We start from the raw sequence: 23,457 nt of genomic DNA on the forward strand, positions 1-23,457 counted from the left end.
GTTTACTATAAAAAAAAACATCTTTATTCATACTTACCAGAACACCAAGTAGGCACATTAATTTTCTAAATTTAAAAAATGAATGTGACGTAACTTGATTATGTTGCTAGACTAGGTATTTTTCCAATCGTTGTTGGAAAAGCGAGTTTTCATAAAATTAGCTTTCAAATATTTGATCAATTGAGTCATTCTATATTGAGTATTTGAGTAATTGTATCATATTCAGTCTATTACACTTCCGTTTTCTGTACAATCCCATTTCGTTTATTTTGTAACAGTATTTCATAACCCAAAAAAAGGATGACTTTCTTGACTTAGGTTCCTATGTCCCCTAGCTGGGTCAGAGGGCATCAACAGTGTTCCGCCAGCTAGCTAAAAAAAGGATACTTCATTTTATTGCATCAACTATAATTGAATATAATTTATTATTATAGTTCAACATGAGGAATAATTATAATACTTATTTACCTACCTTTTTTCCATAATTTCTTGTCAATATTGGAATTTCAATTTCTAAGTTCTGACAACTCAGATAAACTGTAACTTGTAAACGACAAACGTCAATATGGTCAGATTGTCAATAGCTCCTCACTCGTCGCGATGTTTGTCTGTATTTAGGTTTAAAGTAGAATAATAAACGTGCGTGTCTTTATTGTGAATTATATGGCTGTTTGGTATTGAACCAGTTGGAACTTTAGTGTTCTTGATGGTTTCCGGTGACGATTTCAATGGTGGTCGTTTACCGCGTAAAACTACTAGATCTCCGAATCGCAAATCAAAGAAAGCTGATGCAGATGTAGCAAAAGGATCAACGTTGCGAAATGATTCGCAACCTTCTGTCCACAAAAGAAACCTATACGTGGTTTCCTTCCCCATTATTATTCTTTTTAATTTGATGCGATCCATTTTATATCAGTTATTTATAATTTTCAAATATTTGTATTCGGCATCGCATCGCTTCATTCATAGGCCTCGTAAAAGTGGTGAGTGCAACTTAGAAGTGGTGGTGAAAGACGGTGTGGTGTCGACAGAAATCGCGCACGGAGAGGAAATGCCGTACACAAACAACGTAGGCCCCGGCGACCCCTTGCTCGCCAAGCAGAAGCATCATCATCGCAAAGCTTTTGAATACATATCGAAAGCCTTGAAGATTGATGAGGAGAATGAAGGTAAGCATCTTAAATGTGCTTTGTTATTATTCTTTTTAGTGTGCTTCCATATTCAGTATTTCGTATTTATCTAGATAATATACAAACATTTTTAAGCTTTACAATTTGATTATATTATTATGATATTGTAGACACTTTGACGCTTTTTCAAAACAAAAGGGAATATCATAAAAATATACATTCCAAATGTCCAAAGGGACATTCAAAGATGTTTTTATTTTTATATCAATGCAGGTCAGAAAGAGTTAGCAATAGAACTATATAAAAAAGGAATTTACGAATTGGAGCGAGGCATAGCAGTGGACTGTTGGGGAGGTCGCGGAGATGCCTGGCAAAGAGCACAAAGGCTGCACGATAAAATGAAAACCAATCTCGGCATGGCAAAGGACCGTTTACATTTCCTTGGTACGCATTCCAATATTATCTAAAACTTCACTTCACAGCTATATTTATTTATGCTCAAAATTTTATGTAATTTATCAATACCAATTGGCTGTGTATTGCATGACAGCTTCTTATGTTTTTTTCTCGATCAAACAATCCCACACCACAATATCAAGTCAATTTACGAAGGTTTAACCGACAAATTGTTCCAATGTAGCCAACCTTGTCGCCCTCAGTAAGCTGGGGGTTGAGAGTGAGCCTGAGAGAAGTGAAAAAAAGCCTACGGAGTCGCCTCTTAAGGCAAGAAGGCTAGAGAAGTCCAAGACAACACTGCTAGCGCATACAGAAAGTAACAGTGGTCAAACGAAGCCTCACAACGAAGGTAGACAACCACAATATGCTTAGCTTCGTTTGACGTAACCTACTGCAAAATGAGAAAAACTAATAGATTCACATAACACTTGACAACTTGAGTTTTTTTTTTGTTAATATAATTGGAATTTTGTTTTTAGCAATGTTTGCATGTGGGTTCACTGTGCTTACTAATTCTTTTGTTAATGCTTTCTGTGTGACACTTTCTCTGTGTTACCATGTACCTGATTTATGCATGTGTTTTGTTTTTGTATGAGTGAGTAGAAAAAAATTTTTTTTTAGGCCATTTAACATTCACAATTAAGTATAAAATTTGCTTGTAAGACTTGTTATAAGCATAATTTACAGTTTAATATTACAATTGTGACTAACAAACAATAATATGACATATCATATCCATACATAAATCTTAATATCTACATATATAAGTCTCAAATTACAATATGGTATGAGTTTATAGGTTTATGTCTAAGAAAATCACTTACTGCATTCACTACTCCTCTATTTAGATCTTTAATTTCAATTATATATTTATTCCATGGAGTAACATTTATACCAATTAAAAAAATAATAATTGACATGTTGGGCACTAAAATCCAAATAGTCTGGCTGTACCAATTCATCTGGTCTTTCAGATGTGACTCATGGTACCGGGAGTAACCTAGGAGTCACTTTCATTTTATAAAATGAACAATCTAACGAATTTTGATGCGGGTTAAATTCGTGGGCGTGAGCTGGTTAGCAAACATTATTTCATACAAATAGAAGATTTATCATTATGCAACATTACTGCATTTACGTGCTAGATAAAGGTATCATATAAAAATAGTGTACACATATGTACATACATGTATTTGAGGATATGCTACTAGCCTATTGTTATTTTTATCTCCATGCAGCTCTGCGTAATATTTGTGCCGTGTCGTGTTTATTTTAATGTAAAGTTAAATTTTATGTTGTTGTAAGGTATCATAATTATAATTCTTTATTAAACATTTTTTTTAATTGTCGAAAAAGTGACGTAACTGATAGTAAGTACTGATTGCAGGGAAAATGTTAATGTGATGTGAAAATTAATGCTTTTCGAATTAATTAACTATTTCTTTATACGTAATTTTACGAGGTAAACTCATTATTATAATTTAGAATTGTATGGTCTCTAACTAAGAAAATAGGCATTGAAGATTGATCTGCATGTTGGATGATATTATAAATTCATTGTATTTTGGGAAATCGATCATAAATATCGAGATGCAAAATTTTCTTATTACATCGTATGCGTAATCGTATGTCGTTGTAAAACAAAAAAAAAAAATAAATTGTATATCTCCTCGTTGTTCCTGCGAGAAGGCAAAACAATACCCTAGAAATAATGCATACTTTATTGTATACAAGCGAAATCAAAATGCACGATACTAAATCAAAGGACCACATATGATAAACCGAACGATTTATTGTGACTCAAAAAAAGGATTTCATAGCAAGTAATGATGCGTTACACATCACATTTCCGTTAGTATTATTTGTATTATACAATCGTTTATTTCGGGTCACTGAACATCGGGTAACCCTCTCATTGGTTTAATGGTCAGTGCATGGGCGTAGTGGTAGGGGAAGTCGCGTGTTCGTTTCCCGTGTAAGTTCGAAAAAATTGAATACCATCATTATAATATACTAGCTGCGCCCCGCGGTTTCACCCGCGTAAGTCCTTATCCCGTAGGAATATGGGGATAAAAAGTTGCCTTTATGTTATTCCAGTTGTCCAGCTACCTACGTACCAAATTTCATTGCAATCGGTTCTGTAGTTTTTGTGTGAAAGAGCAACAAACACACACATCCTTACAAACTATCGCATTTATAATATTAGTAGGATTAGTAGGATTGTCATCTGGATTTACCGTTGACTGCATTCGGAGCTTGTCCGGCAATTCGCTGATCTCTTAATCCCATCACAGGAAATGTCCAGTTGAAATTTGCAAATTATATGAACTACATTGAGTACTCATTTCAACAGCGGATTATACAACCGCTCATGTTACGGCGCACTCCCTCGCGTATAACGTTTCCACCTTTCTATGAAAGAAAGCTGTAAGGACATATCGTGTAACACTTGACAAGATTAAAGGAATACATAATATTAGGGACGGGATGTATCCTTAATGCTATTGTCTTAACGCTCACATCGTGAACCCGCCTGAAATAGCTTGAACGCTTAATGCCCTTTTTCTAGTTGTAAAGATGACTGACTCATCAGAAAATTACGGGTTTCAAAAGGACATCATTTCTATTTATACGACTACCGAGAATCATACGTGTTTGCAGAGGTTTAGCTTTAATTGCTGTTAAATTTATGTTATTGTTTGACACTGTTTTGCTCCACTTGTATCACGTGAGCTTAAAAATCGATTATAGACGCGTACGTATAGGGACGCTTTAGCCTTGAACTCCTGTAAGACTTAATTAGATATCGTAATAAACCAGGTTTCATAGCAATGTAAATTATTCTGAAATTAATTGAAACTTTTTAATAGTGCGTAGTTTGTTAAATTTATTTCCAATTGTCCATTGTTTTTTTAAACTATTTTTTATAAAACATTATGTGTTATCGCAATTATTCTTCATAGCCATAACCTATGGTAACCCACGTTAATAAACTTGAAAACGTCTTATAAATAGATCAAAACCATAGTTCTCCAATGGCAATAGTGATGATTCTGAAAATAGACCAATACAGCTCTGAACGGATGTTTACAATAGATATTTGTTTATCTATGGTAGAAAACATATCTTTGTTAAATTTTTTAATCTTTTAATACGTAGAAGAAACATAATAAATCCAAGTCTATACGAATTAATTCAGCCTAGAAAATTATAAGAAAGGACTTAATTCAAACCGTCATTATTCATTCCGTTATTTCGTAGTGGCGAATTTAATCACGAGCTTTTCAGTAATAAAAATGTCATTGACCTAAACCGATATTCTTATAGGCGAGTTGCTGCTATTATAAATTAATTCTTTTCTTGATATGAAGTTTAATTGTATGTACTATAGATACCATATTGTGTGTACAAATAAAAATAATCAATATCTACAATATTTTTATGGGTTTACAGACTTGTGTGTAACACCGCTCCCGCAGTTGAAACTCTAGTATCAATTTCGTATGGCTTGACGCCAGAATTGCATTTCGAAAACTGTTACTATCCTCTGATCTCATAATTTTAAGAAATAAACACGTTCCAACGTCTACAACAAACTTAATGAATCGTACATTTTAGATATAGTTTTAATGTAAATTGCTTTTGAGTTAAAGGAATTTATACACACGTTGTTAATTGTGTTGAAGCAAGGAATGTCGTGGAACTAACTAGAATAAAGTTAATATTTTATGATACCGTCTGCACCGGCCGCTTGTATATTAAACATTTAATTTCGTTAAGTTTTCTGAAGCTTTTCAGTTCAAGCAAAGGTTACCTTTAAGGTAGACCTAGACTAGGAAAGGATTGATATCAATGCGCGTTTTTGTTACAGCCATTATTAAGATGAACTATGGAATAATTATGGATTAAGTTATAAATGGGTCCTGGAGAAGGACAAGCCTATTTGCGTTAATAAAACGGAATTATAGTTTGTACATGTACATGGTATCGGCACGACATCGTGCATAACCGTGAACATTAGGTTCGAACGCGAACATATTATATTTATCTAGATGTAGAGTCTTATTGCCAACGTAGGTAAGTTCTACTTGTACTCTACAACACTACATTCCATCTTAGCTAATGAACTCTACGGTAGAGAACAAATAGATAACACAATGACATAGATAACGTCTAATGTGACATAATTAAAAAGAGCTGTGTTTCGTTCGGTGAATAGGGGAGTCGGAGGCCCATTTCCTTTTCCTTACCCTTCCCAGTCCTTTCCTTTATACTTCTCGTGAATCTTTTCTTAATCCCTTTCCAATTAGAAGTCGGCAATCCATTTGTAGAGGCGTAAGGTCTGCAATCGACGTTACATCTCCAAATGTCTTCATGGGCGGTGGTAGCGCTTACCATAAGGCGACCCACCAGCTCCATTGCCAACTTTGATATAAAAAAAACTTAAGTAACTGCAATCCACGCATGCGAAGCCGCGAGCGGATAGCGATAAAGGTAGAAGAATAAAGAAAAAGAATCGTAAGAAGCTTGCACGTAGTAATGTAATCAAACTAAAATCTGCGCTTATAATAACATGCTTTTGATTTAAATTTAATATTAGTATCCGAAGTCCTTGACTGCCTCCTTGGTACAGTGGTTAACACGTGAGCGTAGAACCGAGGGGTCCTGGGTTCAATTCCCGGTGGGGACGCACAAAAAAAAAATGTCTCGGTCTGGCAGGACACAGAAGGCTGATCACCTACTTGTCCGTAAAGAAAATCGATCAGTGAAACAGATGTACATCATCTGCCCCATACCCCACTAGGGGACACGGGACTTTACTTTTTATCCGAAGCCAGACCCCTAATGTAACCATCAATACAATAATATAAATAAATAGATTTAAACATTTAATTTTTAGTTTTATAGCATTCTTTCAATTTCATTTCATTTATTTTCTCCGTATATTATGTACTTCACTAATACGCGATATTCATAATAAAACATAATGATGTTTTATTCGAAGCCTATGTGCATTATAGGTATACTATATAGGTACTCTATAAAAAATTGTCAAGAGCAGGTCAAATGTGGGCGGCAATAAATTTAAATTTTAATTAGAACGTTTACAGTAAAATAAATCTATTTATACTTCAAGATTGACTGCTAACACAATAGATACAGAATCCAGTCGTGATGTTTTGATCGTGATGCGAATAAAAATAGACAAAGCCGCGGAAATGTCATGCTTATTTATAATTAAAACGATGCCGATGTTCCACTTACTGCATGCTACGGAGACAACTGGGCTTGGAATTTAATCCCCGTCCACAAACTTACAAAAGTGTATCGTAAAAACATATGTGACTATGAATTTTCCTGGTAAACATAAGTTGGCATAAAAACTATTTGATGAATTGCCAGTTCATAGATAATATTTTTTTTTCTCGGTATAAAATTTAATTTTCTTTAAAATAAATAGGTTCATAACATTAAATAGCCTTGCTTATGGATTGGTATTATGAGTTTCGAGCCCGTAAAGAACTTAGTTAAGAAATACAGAGAGGCCCAATTACCTTGAACATAAAAAAAAATTAAAAAAAGCTGTTTGCCCCGGCTTCGCCCATATAGCCTATGTCGCTCACTGAAGTTGCATCTTTCTATTGAAATCGGTCCAGCAGTTTGTACGTGAAATCGTTTCAAATATACCAAAATACAAAAGTTTCCTCTTTTAATATAAGTGTAGATGGATATCCGTTAGGCTTATTAAAAGAGAGCAAAAATATAGAAAAATAGCATAAGTTAACATGTAAAAATTGACCCTTAAAATGAAGGGCTTTCTCTGTTGGCATTGTGTTTTATTATGAAATAAATGTATTTCTTTCTAAGTTCCATTTATTGTTCTAACATTTTTGTACTGTAGTAAAGAATAGTCTGGCTGTATGTTATTATGGTACATGATTTCCGTAAAATTTACTAATCAATAAGGTAATTGTTTGTCGAGTTAATCAAGCGTAGTTTCAAAGACTCTCGGGAATTAAACAAAAAGAAAACTAACTAGTAGTCGCCATACATATATATATTTTTTTCTGGTAACCGCCTATTCGCCTTCGATTACTGATTCGTATAGGTAGGTATTATGTATTCCTGTCTGTGCGTCGGTAACGAGTGATTTTAGAAATTAATTAAAATAAAACCTTAATTTTTATTATATTTCGATGCATTTTCTGATTTAATACCTATGTTTATTCAAAATTCAAAATTGTTTATTTGGAGATTTAGTGTACTTAAACCAAAATTAACCATAAAAAAACTTGTGATATATTCATAGATATAGATTTTCGTGATAAGCTATTTCATCCTGTGTTCTAATTGTATACTAATGTTATCTCGATACATGTTTATTAGGCACAACACGTCAGTTGCTAACATAATATTGGTTTAAAACGTTTCTATTCATATGTAAAATCAACAGAGAAGTTTTCAATCGCCACAAATCTAGATTAAACATATTCTCTATATTATTCATCTGCAATCCGCTACATTGGCGCTATCCAAACTCGCACAAACATAAATAACTAAAGACATATAGACAAGATACATGAAGTTACTTTAACTATGTGTACAATGATTTTATTTTTTTTATTGCCTGTTCGTTTGCCTGCTAGGCGATAAAAAAAAAATACAAATAGTCATTCCGTAAGCGAATTAAAAGTAATTATAAATTTGAATAGGCATTAAAATGCATTTTAATTTTAATATCGCTGTCTAAAATAGAGCCAATGCCTGTTTCCGCCCGTGTGTGTCTAAGTTCGCCTATAGTCAGGACAGGGTACTTGATCACGATTTACCGTGTTTTTTCTCATTCGTATACTGATTACTTGAAAAATATAATTACCTTCTGTAAAACTATAGATTCACTAATAATTCTTTATTACATAGGTGCAGATATAAGTTTTCATAGTGAAAAACTGTGCACGACAATATAAAATCCTGCATCAATTCGAAACCTACGTTCAGTTGTCGATCTGCTGTCTCGTAAACAGCGCACAGTATCTGTATAAAAAGAATACCAGTCCATTAAATACCGTTACTCCGACATACATCTAGCTTATGTACCAGACCAAGGGACGCTTGCCGGTCTCGGAGACCCGGAGACCCTGTTCGAAATTCGCGGTATTAGAAAAAAAAACGTAGTTTATCGAGATTCATGTTGCTGAACTCGTTTTATACGATCGAGACGGTGTTTTTGTGCATGGATTGTAGCAGTCTCGAGACTGTTGACGTAGCTCATGCGAAGGCGCAGGGCAAACACGTTCCACCCCTTTTTAAAATTTCAAAACCGTTAAGATGAAACGGGATTCTTTTTTCATGGTTGTTTTTTTTTTTGAAACCGTCCGTCAATACAGGTTAATATAGATAAAAGTATTGCATTTATCATTATTTACTCTCACAGCTTCGGGTATTCTTAATATCGCTCCCTTGCGATGTGAATGAAAGTCAAATCAAACAACACACACATTCTCATCACTGTAAAAGTATTAAAGAATTTTCAGATTTGTAAAATACTATCTGCGCCCCGCGGTTACACCCGAGTAAGTCCGTATCCCGTAGTAATATCGGGATAAAAAGTTGCCTATATGTTATTCCAGTTGTCCAGCTGTCTACGTACCAAATTTCATTGCAAGCGGTTCAGTAGTTTTTACGTGAAAGAGTAACAAACACACACACACATCCTTATAAACTTTCGCATTTATAATATTAGTAGAATATAGAAGGATAGGAAGTAGGATAGCAGGAAGTGTTCCAAAGAGCTAAATGTACATTACATTTAGTGTTTTGGAGCGCCATGTCTTTATCACACTGACTTATGCAATGTGTTGTTCTGTTTGTAAATTGTAAGCTCCGGTCACACAATGTTCTACATTTGCATCGTGCAACATAAAGGTTCCGACCTTTTGATAATGTGCCGTTAAACTGCAATTCTCAGTTGACATTTTTTATTGTTTTTCATATGAAATATGTCTCATTGAACATGTGAAAGTTATTTTTAAGATCATGTTAATTTTGGCATTTTCAGCGTTTTCGGCCGCTTTTTAGAGTCAACTTTATGTGCAGCGTTGTTAACATCAAGTATCTGCTAAATAAATCCTTTTAAATCAAACCAGATATATCGAGAACTAACTTATCTTCCATCAGAGAAATATTTGAAGTTGTTGAATGTATAGGTTGTTAAATTTCACATCCAGCAAATAAAAACTGATATTTTCAAATTAGAAACAGACTGTAGCCAATTTATATGCATAGATACTGAAACATCTCTCATCATCTTTAAATATATAACCAGTTTCGGATAAATTCGTCGAAAGCTTCATGAAAGTTCTAATTTTCCTAAACGTTACGTAATGTGCTTGAATTGATGGAGTGGAATATATTAACGTCTAACTCGGAATTCAAATGAAATTGATCGAATAACTATTCTTGCTTGAGGCCAGCAGCTTCCAGACAACGCCAAATATAAAGTTTTATCGATTTTACACCAGATACAGTGAATATCAAGGACGAGTGCAATGAATGAGTGTGACGTTTTAAAAGGATTTTGTTCTTTAGATATAAAAGCATGTCTCTCGGTCTAATCTTTAGCTTTACTAAATATATAAAAGTACTTTTTTTTCTTTAAAGTAATAGTAACTACAGCTACAATTTATATTACACTCCTTATGCAAATAAATAATGATATAATGAGAATAACATGAGAGAATTTTAATGCATGCAAGCATGCAGAAAAAAGAAATATTTATAAAGCATTACAGTGCTATAAAACTAAAAATTCAACATCGTACATAACTAACGTGACATGTTAGCCATATGCTCGGACGAACTAAGGCATTTTAAAAACTAGTCTTTGTATCTTTCTTAGAGGCGTCCTTTGTAAGTTTCGCTCGACTAAAAGTTCAAGTCATAGAAATACAAGTAAAAAAATAATAATTTAGGCTATTTGCACTTTAAAGAGAGCTCACTACCTTGTTACTTTCAATGTACCAGAAGTGGGTCACATCGTGCCAATGTAAAAAGCTTTCGTTACGCAAAAGAATATACGGTATATATATTTTTTATTATGGCTCCGATTTCGGCGGTATTCAGCCTCTTCCAAGTTTTAACTGTCAATATGTTGAACGATGAATAAATCAATTCTCTGAACTCCCTCGAATCACTCTTAATTTTTTTCTTTCTTTCAATTGATACAATGGAATAATAAAAATATTTTCTACATATATTTGCGAATTTGTTGTTCGTCTATTGTTCTAGTGCGACGACCTTAGATGTCTGCAATTTGCTAAGTAGCTAGGATAGTCGAGCTTTATCTCATTGTTTACGTTAAATAACGTTTTAATGAAAACGAGACACTCAGAAGTTTTAATTAAATGCGTTCTTTTGTTTGTATCGTGCTGTTTCACTGTGATAATGTTGATTGTTTTTTAGTTCTTTGTTTTATTATGATATTTTTCTATAATATAATGGATTGAAATTTGTATGAATTAAATATTACATTTAAATACTTGTTGATTTAAAATAATAGTTGAGGATTTTATAATGTATATATTTGTTTGAATAACAATTTTATGACTGAAATTGCGGCACTTAAAAGATATTACTTTCAGTTTTTTAGGTATTGGCAATTAAGCCCACTTAGTCTAGATTGATTTGTACTTTCTATCGTTGATAGTTTGAAAGCTAAGTGACCTGAGGGCAAACTTAATTATTTTAATTCTTTTTCATTTTATATTTGTAAAAAAATACCACCAGCAAAGCGGACAGGTTCAATAAACTTTGGAAATAGAAAAGTCACACTGAATAACATAAAGGCCATCGCCTCTACACCGATGTACCTACAATTCATAGTAAAATTATAAAACGTACGTTGCGTCTTCACTCGCGTTGTACTCGGCTGAAACGTAGTCTGTGTTAACCTAGACAATAATCTATCCCTGTATTAAATTTCATACAGATCCCAACAGAGCTTTTTGCGTGAAGAAAATATCCATACATGCATTCCAAATCCAAATATCCACACATTTTTACAAACTTTCCCGGTTATAATATTAGTAGGACGAACAAAATCCTTCATAAAAATATTACAATAATAATACAAAATTGTTAAGGTGCGGATAGTGATAAATTATCATCTTTTGGTATTTATGTATAACATTTTAAGAATAAAAACAAAACACAATAATTTATAGACACGAATAGATTTATTGCTCTTTCCATTTCAACTTTTACACAAGCGACGCGACGTTTCTAAATTTTTTCTCAGTCAGAACCTGACTTGTTTTATATTTTAATTGCAACTAGCTTGCATTTATTAGACGACAGCAAAATGAGACAGGAGTTGTAAAAAGTAAAAGTCAAGAAGTATTCATGTGTCTTAAATATATCTATATTTTTTAAATTCTTATTTGTGCAAAAGCGAAACATTTATATCGAGAAAAAGAAAGTGAGAGAGTTAATAATATTTATTGGGTTATCACTTAGTAATATAATAATAAAAGTTTTATTTTATTAATGTTTTCATTTTACGAAAATCAGGAACAATTTCGCGAACATTTCTGGAATAATGTATCGTTGCATCAATAACCTCTTTATGGAAAAAATTTAGTGGAGAGTGCCCAGTTCTATCATTGAACTATTTACCCAAAAATGTGGCAAAAATTACTTTTTCACGAACATACGTTTATGTTGCCAACTGCAGGTGATTAATGGTTAAAAGAGCTGTGTTAATGCGTTTATTAAAAGTCAAAAGTAATCTCTTGGTATTAACACGAATATGGTCTTATCACCTTGACCCAAACCTGGTCGTATTTCGTAATACGCAAATTACAATTTTGTTTACCGTTGTTACTCTGTAGGCAGATATTGGTTTACTTTGATGACTTTTATAATGATAGCATTACTCGATGTAATGATGAAATCATTTTGTTTACCGCAATACAGCTTTCTAATTTCACGTGAAGATACATGTCCTCATAAAATGAGTAATTCAATGTTAGTATCTTACAAAATGATTACTATTTTAGACCTACTATTATAAATAATAGTCATACCCAATAATGTATCATTTAACAGAGTAAATTTAATATTTGTGTCATCAGGTAGTGATATGCCTTTTTTCTTTTTTGGAAGTAGGTAAATCGTCAAAGCGTTTTACTTATAAATTCCACAAAAACATTGTTTCTAATGTCACCAATTGCTAAGTGTACTGCATACGTTTGTTTTAGTCATCTTTGTAATAATTAAAGTAAACGTGATTGAAATCTCCTTGTCTTGAAGGATTTCTGTCTATTTATGTCTTAAAGGAAAATATACCTACTTAACATGTGCCTTATCGTCCTTAATAATTATTCGTTTTACATATTATGACGCCCATGCGATAAAAAAAGTTGTTAAATACACTTTAAAATATATCAAGGAGGTCTATGAAGGTTATTTTGTATTACTTAAAGTAATCATAAAATATGTAATACTATTGAATAAGGTGCCCATCTATAAAAACCGTCTCGGTTTGTAAATTTTATGACCGTCTGCGACTTTGACCTCAGATAATTATTATTTTAATAAATATTATATATATTCTATGCTGTTTACTATAAAACGTTAAGAGATTGAAGCGTAGTGTGAATTAATTGCGAACTTCGCCTTTCTCGGCTCCACCCAGGATAAAAAAAGAATTAAGCATAGTATATGACAATGATAGATAACGTGGATTTCTAGCGATACAATAATTTTTTAAATCTGTTCACTAGAATCAGGAACGCAGTAAAAATTACGATACAATTTTGTACACAGTGGCCACTTCGATAAATTACCCTAACAACTAATAAGTATGAAATAACAATATCTGGTCTTTTACATTAATTTATCTGAAGAGTTTATTAAGGAATACAAAATAATTAATAAACAGTCTAAGATGGAATAATTTTCCAATACAATCCTTATTGATAATTTATTTTAATAGAGCCTTCAAAAAGCTTCATAATTCAATAATAATTGAACATCAAATCAGTGGTATTAAGTATATTAACTATCTAATGTTTGTACTACATATTTTTATTCACACCGAACTATTCAGAAACATACAAAAGTTAGCGTTCAGCGCTTCATTTCACGGTTACATAAGCCGTCCAATAACTTCACAAAAAGGCATCTCAAACATAAGCCCGGCGTCGAGATTTGTTCCCGCGGCCTCGTTTCATGGAGCGGAGTACACTTGCAGCCGCTATGAAAGCCTCGTTTTGATATTTCTCCTCTTTGTCAACATCAACGTGAAGTTCTATAATGCCTTGTGTACAATTTTGTTTTATATTTATCGTACAATTGCAAATAGAGTATTAAACACAAACTGGTTCTGATTACGGTTATAATAAGTATGCGTTTTTCAATTATACTGTTTTTCTTTATCTCCAAAGATACTGTGACTGGGGCCGTGATTTGCATTCAAATAATGTCTATGGATAGCAAACTAATTTTACGCAAAATTTTGCATGAAATTGCGTATTAAAAATTTAGCATAATCCTATTTTTATCTTCGAATTGTTTGTTTCTATAGATTATTGTGATTTGAAATATTGTTATTTGTACATGTACCTACATGAATCAACGTATTTTCCATATAGTATATTATTTATATAGGCACCACGTCGGGAGTACTTAAGAGCGGGCTGAAGCGGTCTCTTTTGTCCCTTCATATTGAAAAGAATATCCTTCCGCTATCGTATGTTTTTCCATACAATGGCAGTTTTCAAGTATTTTGGAATAAAAATCTGAGTGTTTTGTTCCTTTAAAGTTACTGCATACGTGTTAAAAATAATTGTCGACTAATGGAAATTAACCTAATAAACTGCCTGATGCACATTTTAAAGGCATTTAAACAAAAACAAAATAAAATATATATATTTACCATAAAATCTAGGTACATTGTGTGAAATCAGTAGTAGTCATTCTCCTAAATACTTAATTCTAAATAATTTATTTACAAATTCAATAGTTAAGGATTTCAATAGAATTGAGGTTTCTATTGTTTAAGTTTCTTTTTTTTTAATTTGGCTTTCGCGTTATGTGATAAATATGTGTTGAAATTTTTGAATCCTGGCAATAGACGTCAATGTGATCAGTGTGGGCTTTAACAATATTTAAATATTAGGAATTATTAGTTATAACATTTTGGACCATTATCTTCAATACAAACACAATAAAGTCTCAGCATTTGCATCGTGTCTTTCAATAGATAAAATGCAATAAGTATGTCAACAAAATGACGCCCCAGTTCTGTAATCGGCTAAAGAAACAGGTTTTTGTGTAATGAACGATTGTGTGCAGATAAAAGACACCTACGTCGTGTAGGTGTTATATTATTGGGTTTGATTTTTATGTAGCTTGCAACAAAGAATAATTGAAGTTACAAGGAAATCTGTAGTTACAATATTACTTCTGATCGATGCTGATATTTTTGGGTTTCTTCTTGTAAGTTTTCTTCATACAGATGCTTCGTATCTCTCGAATTTTTAATGTATGTAAATGACAGCTTTCATGCTGAAAAGGTCAAGATAATTTCAATCGCTAAACATTATCCTTGTTATTTAAAAGACAATTGGCCATAATAGGCATTGGCAATTTTAGCATCATATAGCAAACAAGATGTTCTTTGCAGGTGTTTTACAAACACATTGCTTGATATTTTGTAGACAACCTGTCCAGTCTTCATTCCGTATTAAAATAGTCACCTTGCACACAAAAAGTACCTATTCTTGCGCATCCATCGACAAGAGAAATTAATTAGGTAGCACAAAGCGTAGTGTCATAATTCAACAAAGAGTTTCCCCTGTAATTAAATAATAAAAGTATAACGGTGGTGTGGTAAGTGTACATTCTTCTGTGCTAGTCAAATATTGTGTCATTTCAATGATGTTATATATATAAAAAGGCCAAAAATTAGTCTACAGCATTTCCTGGTGCTGGGAAATATTTAACATGGAGGGAACCGCTTGTGCATGCGTTCCGAGCATGCGTTTGTTTGCTCTGCCATAAAAGAACCCTTCTGTTGTTTATGTACTTGAATAAAATGCTTAAGATTCTAGTAGGTAATTAAAAACTCATCAATTTGTCACTAGGGTAAATATATTAGAAGTTTATTGTTTAGTGATTAATTAAGTCGTCCTTAAGATGTCAAAGTATATCCTAGTTTTAAAGTGGTACAACTTTCACTTTTAGATCATTGTTAAGTTCGGTTCATTATACGGAAAATATATTTAAAACGACAGTGCCATTACCAAATCGAATCTTTGATAAGAATTAATCGGTACACGATATAAGAGCTATGTCATTACATTGGCAGTATAAAAATACCTTGTGTCTATTGGCCTTCCTAAATAAACCGATCTCCGTAAATATTCCTTTTAGGATAAGTTGTGTTTTTTATGTTCATGTGGATTCACACTTGAATCCATACCTTTTATTTGTTCATTTGAGCTGTTTTAATATTAAATTGGTGTGGGCAACTGATGCCCTTTACAAATTAGGGCTTTCCCACATCAATATCGTGTTTATGCTCAGTATAACAGAACGTGCGGCTTAATAGCCCCTAATTATTGTTAAATGTATAGGTTAGAGCTTTCATAAATCGTACATTTGTAATCATAGATCTGTATCATAATTTTACTAATCAGTGTAAAAGATTACGCGACGTTGAAATTTTTTATAAGCTTTGACAACATAAACAAATACATTTGTATATATCTTGATGATGTATGTGTTGATTGTAGACATTATAGTAGTTGGTATAATAGAAACTTATCCGTACATACAGATGTATTTTCTTAACGTTTATAACTAATCTGTGTTGAAAATTTAAAAGGAAAATCTCGTTTTGTGTAGTTATGCATACATTTATCCCTGTATCTAGGAAATAAATTCACTTTTAACTTAAAATTAATCAGTACGTGGTAAGGAGCAAGCGTTGCATTTGTTTCCATGATATTCAGTATTTATACCAATGTTATTGTGCTGCTAGAAATGGAAGTCATCCAAACCAAACCGCACATTAACAGCTTCGATTGTTGAAGTAGATTGATAATCATGTAATCACTATATACTTATATTATTCAATAACTAATGATGTTTATTGTGTATCCACCATCCACCTCCCATGGGCTTCGTATTATGTATTGTGAAGGTATTGGTTTATACCACCTAGGACAACCCAATATATGGTAGTAGAATAACAAAACATTAGTAGTATTTTCATGTGTTTGATTTTACGTGAGTATTATACATTTAAAAATTAAAAACATGTTAACGGATTTTAAACGCGATTTATTCATTATATTATTAACCCGACGTTTCGAACACTTTACAGCGAGCGTGGTCACGGGGCTCCCCGTGATACATTAGTATTTTTGTTATTTGAGATTATGGGTAATCAATTCTCATGTTTTTTTTTAAACCAAAGAGTTATTTTATACGCACACCGTAATAGTCAGAACGCTTTTAAATTATCTAATTTGCTCGTTACTCATCGTCTTGCTGGAGTCATGTATTCAGACAGCAACACATCGAGCTGTCAGAGGTCCGTATTTATTCCATTAAAATGAACGCTAACAACTACACACTAGAGTGTATATAACTTTGGCAGTGCTCGAGTATGAATTCCTTTCCCAAATCAAATGAATTTCACTTTTCATTGAAATCACCGATGTTGGGTTTATAGATAGCTTGCTGTATCATCATGAAACTTTATTAAAACATGCTTTTAACGCACATTACTCAATCCCATTTTGCGCTTTATTGCCGTTATACTAAGGTTCGGTTTACGATTTTAGTGGCCGGTCGTAAACTAACGACCGCCGGCAGAAGGACACAGAGCGGTATGGGAGGACCGTTAATGAAGTCACAGACCCTCCCGCGCTCAATGGGACGGTCGTCTTCGCAGCCCAACAGCAGCAATGGCAGTTATAGCCGATATCCAGCTAAGCCAGCATCTACACCACCCGCTGTTAAACGCCAATTGTCTGTAAGTATATATAAACAATTAACACGTTTTGTCATTTCTGAAAGAATTAAGAATAGTAGGATTTATAAAAAAGTATCGTATGGATTATTACATCAGATGGTTATCGCAGTTTATCAATGTTATTTTCAACTTTTGTTGCGGTAAAAATTTTCAGTTTTCAAATTAGTTCTTGAAAATTAATGTATTTTGATTGTTTTACGTAGGAATGTGCATAACAATTGGCTTGTAACATAATTGGTCATAATTCCATTTCATGTAATTCATCAACTAGGTCCAGTCTTATAAATTCAAAAATGCCATTCCTTTTCGTTGAACTTATATCTATGTCAATATATATATATACAATTCCATTCCTAGTGTCACAATTAAACCTACCTCTTAAATATACTGTTTATGACATATACCTAATTGTTACTATATAATAGACAATTCACTAATATACGATATAATGCACTATTTGTAAAAAAACAAGTTCATAATATCACAAATACCTATTTTAACATGTCTGTATTGAATTCAGAGACAACAAGAACAAAAGATCGTCTTGTCCCATAGTCTATCTATCATCTATAAAAAAAAATTTAACAATAAAACAAACACCTATTCTAACACTGTTCTAAATTCAAAAGCAACAAGAGCAGTAAACAATTTCCCCGTTCACCCACTAACATCATCATCCATTAACATATCGCACCGTGCGTTCATAACCAGAGCGCGTATCAGGTCCCAGTGAATGGGTCGCCGGTGCGGCGAGCGGTGAGCGGCGGCTCGCAACGGGGCACGCCCACCAGAAGTAGAACTCCGCAGTCCTCGCTGTCCATACGTGGCGTGGACCCCAAGCTGGTCCAGCTTATACTGGACGAGATCGTCGAAGGCGGGCCCAAGGTCCACTGGGAAGATATTTCGGGACAAGAGGTAGGTAGAATTTACGTAGAATTATGTAGTCATTTCGATATATGCTACCGTAGATTTTATAGCAAAAGTAAATGGACATTTATTTAGATACCTCGATCTCGATAGAATCATTCACTTAGATTCACATCTATTTTAGTGGTTAACAAAAGGAGACCGACAAAATTAAAGGTTTATGAATCTTAGAAGTATTCAAGTAAATGTGTTTTTTTTACTATTTATATATTATTTATTATTATATTTATATATTTTGGAATATTTTTTGTAGCTGATTGAATGTTAGTAATATCTTACAAATAATAACCTTAGGAATTAAATTGATAAGGGATTTTCTACGGGATATTTCATTTTGTCGCAGGCAGCAAAGCAAGCGTTGCAAGAGATGGTGGTATTACCATCTTTGAGGCCGGAGTTATTTACTGGACTACGATCGCCCGCTAAAGGGTTATTGTTATTTGGACCCCCAGGAAATGGTAAATATACTTCTCCTGTAAGGTTGTGTATATCGAATGTAGACTTGGCTAGGAAGTGTAAGTATAAAGAAAGCAATAAAGTAGAAAACCAGCTGTAGTTGTAGTTTGAGTATTTTTAGCCCACTTTTTTGTAGTTAATCATCCGCCTAAATAACTAAAGCGCTAAGATCGATGTTGTCTTTATGAAGAAATCTTCAGGAGTAAACTGGTCTTAAAAATTGGTTCTAATGAATGATACATGAGGTTTAAAAATGCTGGAGTGTTATACAATGCGACTAAATGTAGTGCACATTTGGTCGCATTGTTTTGACAATCAGAGCGTCATCTTATGAGAGTAATTTGAAAAAAAAATCAATAATTTCAGGTAAGACGTTATTAGCGCGGTGCGTGGCAGCGGAATGTTCAGCGACGTTCTTCTCCGTGTCGGCCGCGACCCTCACCAGTAAATACGTTGGTGACGGAGAGAAAATGGTGCGCGCCCTCTTTCAAGTAGCGAGGGAGTTACAGGTAAGTGGGCCTATCCGTAGTTTTACTATTTTATTTTATGTCACTGTGTCTTGTGTTCAACTTTGTATCGTATATAGTTGTAGGTTTGTAGGTTAGGTTTTGAGTATGGCCAAGGTAACTTAGGGTCGGGTTTTTTTTTATGAGAAAAAGACTACGGAATAGACGCGTCACCTGATGGTAAGTGATCAGTGTCGCCCATATGCACCACCACCATAGTGCCAGAGACTTCCGACGTTTTAGGTAGGAAATAGCTATATCCTTAAAGGTCTCTAGATCGTTACCATTTGTATATACCGCACTAGGAAATTTGTTCCATGTGTCCGTTGAGTGCAGAAAGAAGCTCTAAACGCGGTGGTGTCGACCGATAGTGTACAGTCCAGATAGTGAGGATGGTATTTGGTTCGGTATGGTGATGACTTTGCGGGGTGTATTGTTCCAAACAATTCTTCAGAGCACATTCATTGTAAAAGCGACTCAATATAATCACTTTATGTATTGTGGTCTATAGCAAACTGAATTGTCATTTTCATCTGCGGAAATAACACTAAGAGCCATTAGTGACAGAGTGTCGCTTTAGTGCTGTAATGTTTACACAGAATTTGCTCTTTGACACGTTGATTTACTTTTCCCACTCTGTGTGAGCGAATTTGAAGGTGGGTGGGAGTCAATCCATTTGATGCGATGACAAATGATTCAGGCGATATGTAGTGTTTGAAAATACAATGTTTTACGAAAGTCCACGATCAATTTGTGACCATAGCATTCTAAATTTCTAACGAGTATGCATTAGACATCTTCCTATTACTGCCTTTTCACATTTGTCATAATATGGATTGCTTATCAGCAATTGTTTTTTCAAATTGGATGGTTTATCCAATTGAGCCCATCCGTCCGTCAATAGTTGCCAGATTCAGATATTTATTATCGGAACGACTTTATTTGTTTGTACGTAACGTCTTGTCTTTTCTGTCTAGACTCATACCTATTATATAGTCTGTTGTTAGGCGCTGTCTCACACAAGACACTTAATTTTAATTATGAATAATGTCAAACGTAAATACTTTTTTCCGCACTGTCATGAAATTAAATTATGTATTGGCTTATGGCTACTAGGTTATCCTGTTTACAAAATAGTTTCTACGTTAATGTTAATGAATACAGCATATGGCGTTAGGGTTTGTGTTTAGTAAAAGTTTATTTTCTGAACCACCATTACTTTAGATGAGGTACCTGTATACATTATGCGACACCCTGTATATATGTACATACATCGTATCTCAAGTTAAGTGAAATCTTTGCGTCTTATGCTATGACAATGATTAAATTATGAGTGTGTCGTCCCAGTATACTTTAATGATCAGTTTGACTGATGTGTTTATAATTACTCTTAAGATTTATAAATTGCGTATTACTATATATGAATCCTAAACTATTCAACCAATTTTAATCAAATTTGCATTACGTAGTTATTTATACTATTCGGGCGGAGCCGGGGCGTGCAGCTTGTAGGTATATAGTTTGTGATTTTTTTTTAGGGACTTTAAAACAATCAACCTATTTCTTACATTGTTACGTCTCATATTTCAACTATAATTCTCATTCCTAATTTCCATCCAGCCATCAATAATATTCGTCGACGAGGTAGACTCGTTGCTGTGCGAGCGGTCTACCGGAGAGCATGAAGCGTCACGCCGGTTGAAGACGGAATTCCTGGTGGAGTTCGACGGGCTACCCGCGGCGGGAGCAGACCGTCTCATTGTGATGGCAGCTACCAATAGACCGCAGGAGCTAGATGAAGCGGCTCTGAGGTAAGTAGAAAGAGCTAGAAATTAGAAATTTGTTTAGTTAGGTAACGGAAAATTCTAAAAGTTTTCTAATTGTTTTGATTGAACTGTGAATGTAACTGCGTGTTATGGAAAAATAGAGAGCTTTCTGGAAATTTCTTTCTCTCTAAATGCTTACACAATTGGGAATTGTAGTGGAATAGTCGATTTTTTATGATAGATGAAGTATATTTGAATGTTGATGGAACGAACGCTGGTTTTAATAATAATAAACTGCCACAAAATGTGTGTACTGTGTATGGAAATTTCCATAACTCCGAACTCAAACATTCATTTATTCGATTCGACTCTGGAAGCACTCGAACCGTCCTAGTATAGTTTAATTCACCAGCGGTGATTGATAAATAAAACGCGTGTCAGGCGGTTCCCGAAGCGCGTGTACGTGACGCTGCCGGACGCGCGCACGCGCGGCGCGCTGGTGCGGCGCGTGCTGGCGCGCGGCGCGGCGGCGGCGGCGCTCAGCGACGACGAGCTGGCGCGCCTCGCCGCGCTCACCGACGGCTACTCGGGCAGCGACCTCACCGCGCTCTGTCGCGACGCCGCGCTCGGGCCCATCAGAGGTGGATACTGTGCACTTTATACTCGATCTTATAATTTAATTTATTAATTTATTATTTCATTTTCTTTATTTAAGTAACGCAGTCTTTTACAACAATAACACGTAATATAAACAACAATTAGACCTTAAGTTTCATATCTTAATTAAATGTAGTTATTATAATAATATGTAATAGTGTGCATACGTGCGCTTGTTAATATGCACGGCTTCGCACGTGTTGTCAAAATAATATCAAGGGAAATGTTTCACCGCGATAAAAAGTAGCCTAAGCAGACTTTCTACTCAGCAATTTTATACAGATACAATATTTATACGATAAAATCTCTCAGATTCGACGTGTTCACATTAATTAAATGGCAAATATATAGGGCTTACACTAGTTCTTATCTGCGGGCGTGGTCAAGTATAAAGAGTAAGCTTACCAGTAGCAAATTTTTTCAGTTCAAAAGAGGATAATAGAAATTATCTGCTTATTCTTCGTACTTTTGTGAATGAGACAGATGATGTAACTTTTTTTGTTTTTGACAATCAAAGGATCCCACCATTTTTGTAATAATTATACCAACGTTTAACAAAACCATATATACAAAGATGTCAAATATCTATTTTTCTTGAACTCGTTAAACATATAGTACACTTTAAATCCTTGTACTTTAAATAAATTTAATCATTTATTCACAGAACTAGATCCGGAGGAAGTGAAATGCCTAGATCTATCGCTGGTGCGCAGCATCACGTACCAGGATTTCATAGACGCGCTGAAGCGCATCCGGCCGTCGGTGTCGCCGCACAGCCTCGCCGCGTACGAGAAGTGGTCCGTGCAGTACGGCGAGCTCGGCGTCTGAGACACCTCGGGGCATATACAGGTACTAGCCCTAGTACTAGTAGATATTATACTAGGCGCAAATATATAGGTAGAGATCACTATTAAGTGATAAGGCCACCAAATTAACTATACTGTACTGTTTGCACAATTTCATAAAAAATCCTTTCAACTGTTTATATGTGAAGAAGAAACAAACTATAACCATCCATTTACAAACTTTTTTTTAATTATAAATTAGACGAATAGAATATATTAGGTATAAGAACTACTTTGTTTTCTTTCTCCGTAACATAATAAAAATAATTTATAAATTAAATGTAAAGACCGCTTTCTTGTAGATTGGTTTTATTTCATGTATTCCTGATGTAGTCAAATTTAGACTTTGATAATCATAACAAAAGTAATTACTTAAATTAATACAATTCTTACTTATTTATGGGATTAATTAAATATTCTGGTTTCCTGCACAGGTACTAAATTTAACAAGGAAGGTGAGTCTATTTTACGAATGGGCATCAGAGAGGACGCAAAAAAGGATTGATTGAATTTGTATTATAAGTTATTATTATATTATTATCGATATTCGAAGTTGTCGCTCAAATTTTATACATCCCCCATGATTCCAATTAATACAATGTTTGTTTGACAAATTAATTTTATTTTATGTAATATTATTTTACCGTTTTGTTGGTAATTTTAAAGTAT

General features: G+C 34.0%; 1 protein-coding gene across 3 annotated transcripts; it reads left to right on the forward strand.

The window, feature by feature from the left end:
* The first annotated feature begins 570 nt into the window (after window positions 1–570).
* Window positions 571–23,286, forward strand: LOC119828621 (spastin). Of its 3 annotated transcripts, none has more exons than XM_038350841.1 (11): window positions 571–1,169; window positions 1,404–1,574; window positions 1,771–1,935; window positions 17,441–17,631; window positions 18,343–18,546; window positions 18,902–19,016; window positions 19,381–19,523; window positions 21,141–21,331; window positions 21,728–21,927; window positions 22,608–22,792; window positions 23,223–23,286. In XM_038350841.1, exons 1-10 carry the CDS (start codon window positions 707–709, stop codon window positions 22,769–22,771), a joined length of 2,007 nt encoding a protein of 668 aa, XP_038206769.1. In that variant the 5' UTR covers window positions 571–706; the 3' UTR covers window positions 22,772–22,792; window positions 23,223–23,286. The 3 variants fall into 3 exon arrangements, with proteins under 3 accessions (XP_038206769.1, XP_038206770.1, XP_038206771.1); XM_038350842.1 differs by having other exon boundaries at window positions 18,355–18,546; XM_038350843.1 differs by lacking the exon at window positions 1,771–1,935.
* The last annotated feature ends 171 nt before the right edge of the window (window positions 23,287–23,457 follow it).

Source organism: Zerene cesonia, chromosome 8 (genome assembly GCF_012273895.1).
Source record: "Zerene cesonia ecotype Mississippi chromosome 8, Zerene_cesonia_1.1, whole genome shotgun sequence".
Taxonomy (NCBI): Eukaryota; Metazoa; Arthropoda; class Insecta; order Lepidoptera; family Pieridae; genus Zerene; species Zerene cesonia.

Bases quoted from the DNA above. Each gene is read 5' to 3' on its own strand.
- LOC119828621 (XM_038350841.1), top strand. From the start codon at position 707: ATGGTTTCCGGTGACGATTTCAATGGTGGTCGTTTACCGCGTAAAACT. The intron at 1,936-17,440 runs GTAGACAACCAC...TTACGATTTTAG, and splicing joins AACGAAGCCTCACAACGAAG to TGGCCGGTCGTAAACTAACG. The intron at 19,524-21,140 runs GTAAGTGGGCCT...ATTTCCATCCAG, and splicing joins AAGTAGCGAGGGAGTTACAG to CCATCAATAATATTCGTCGA.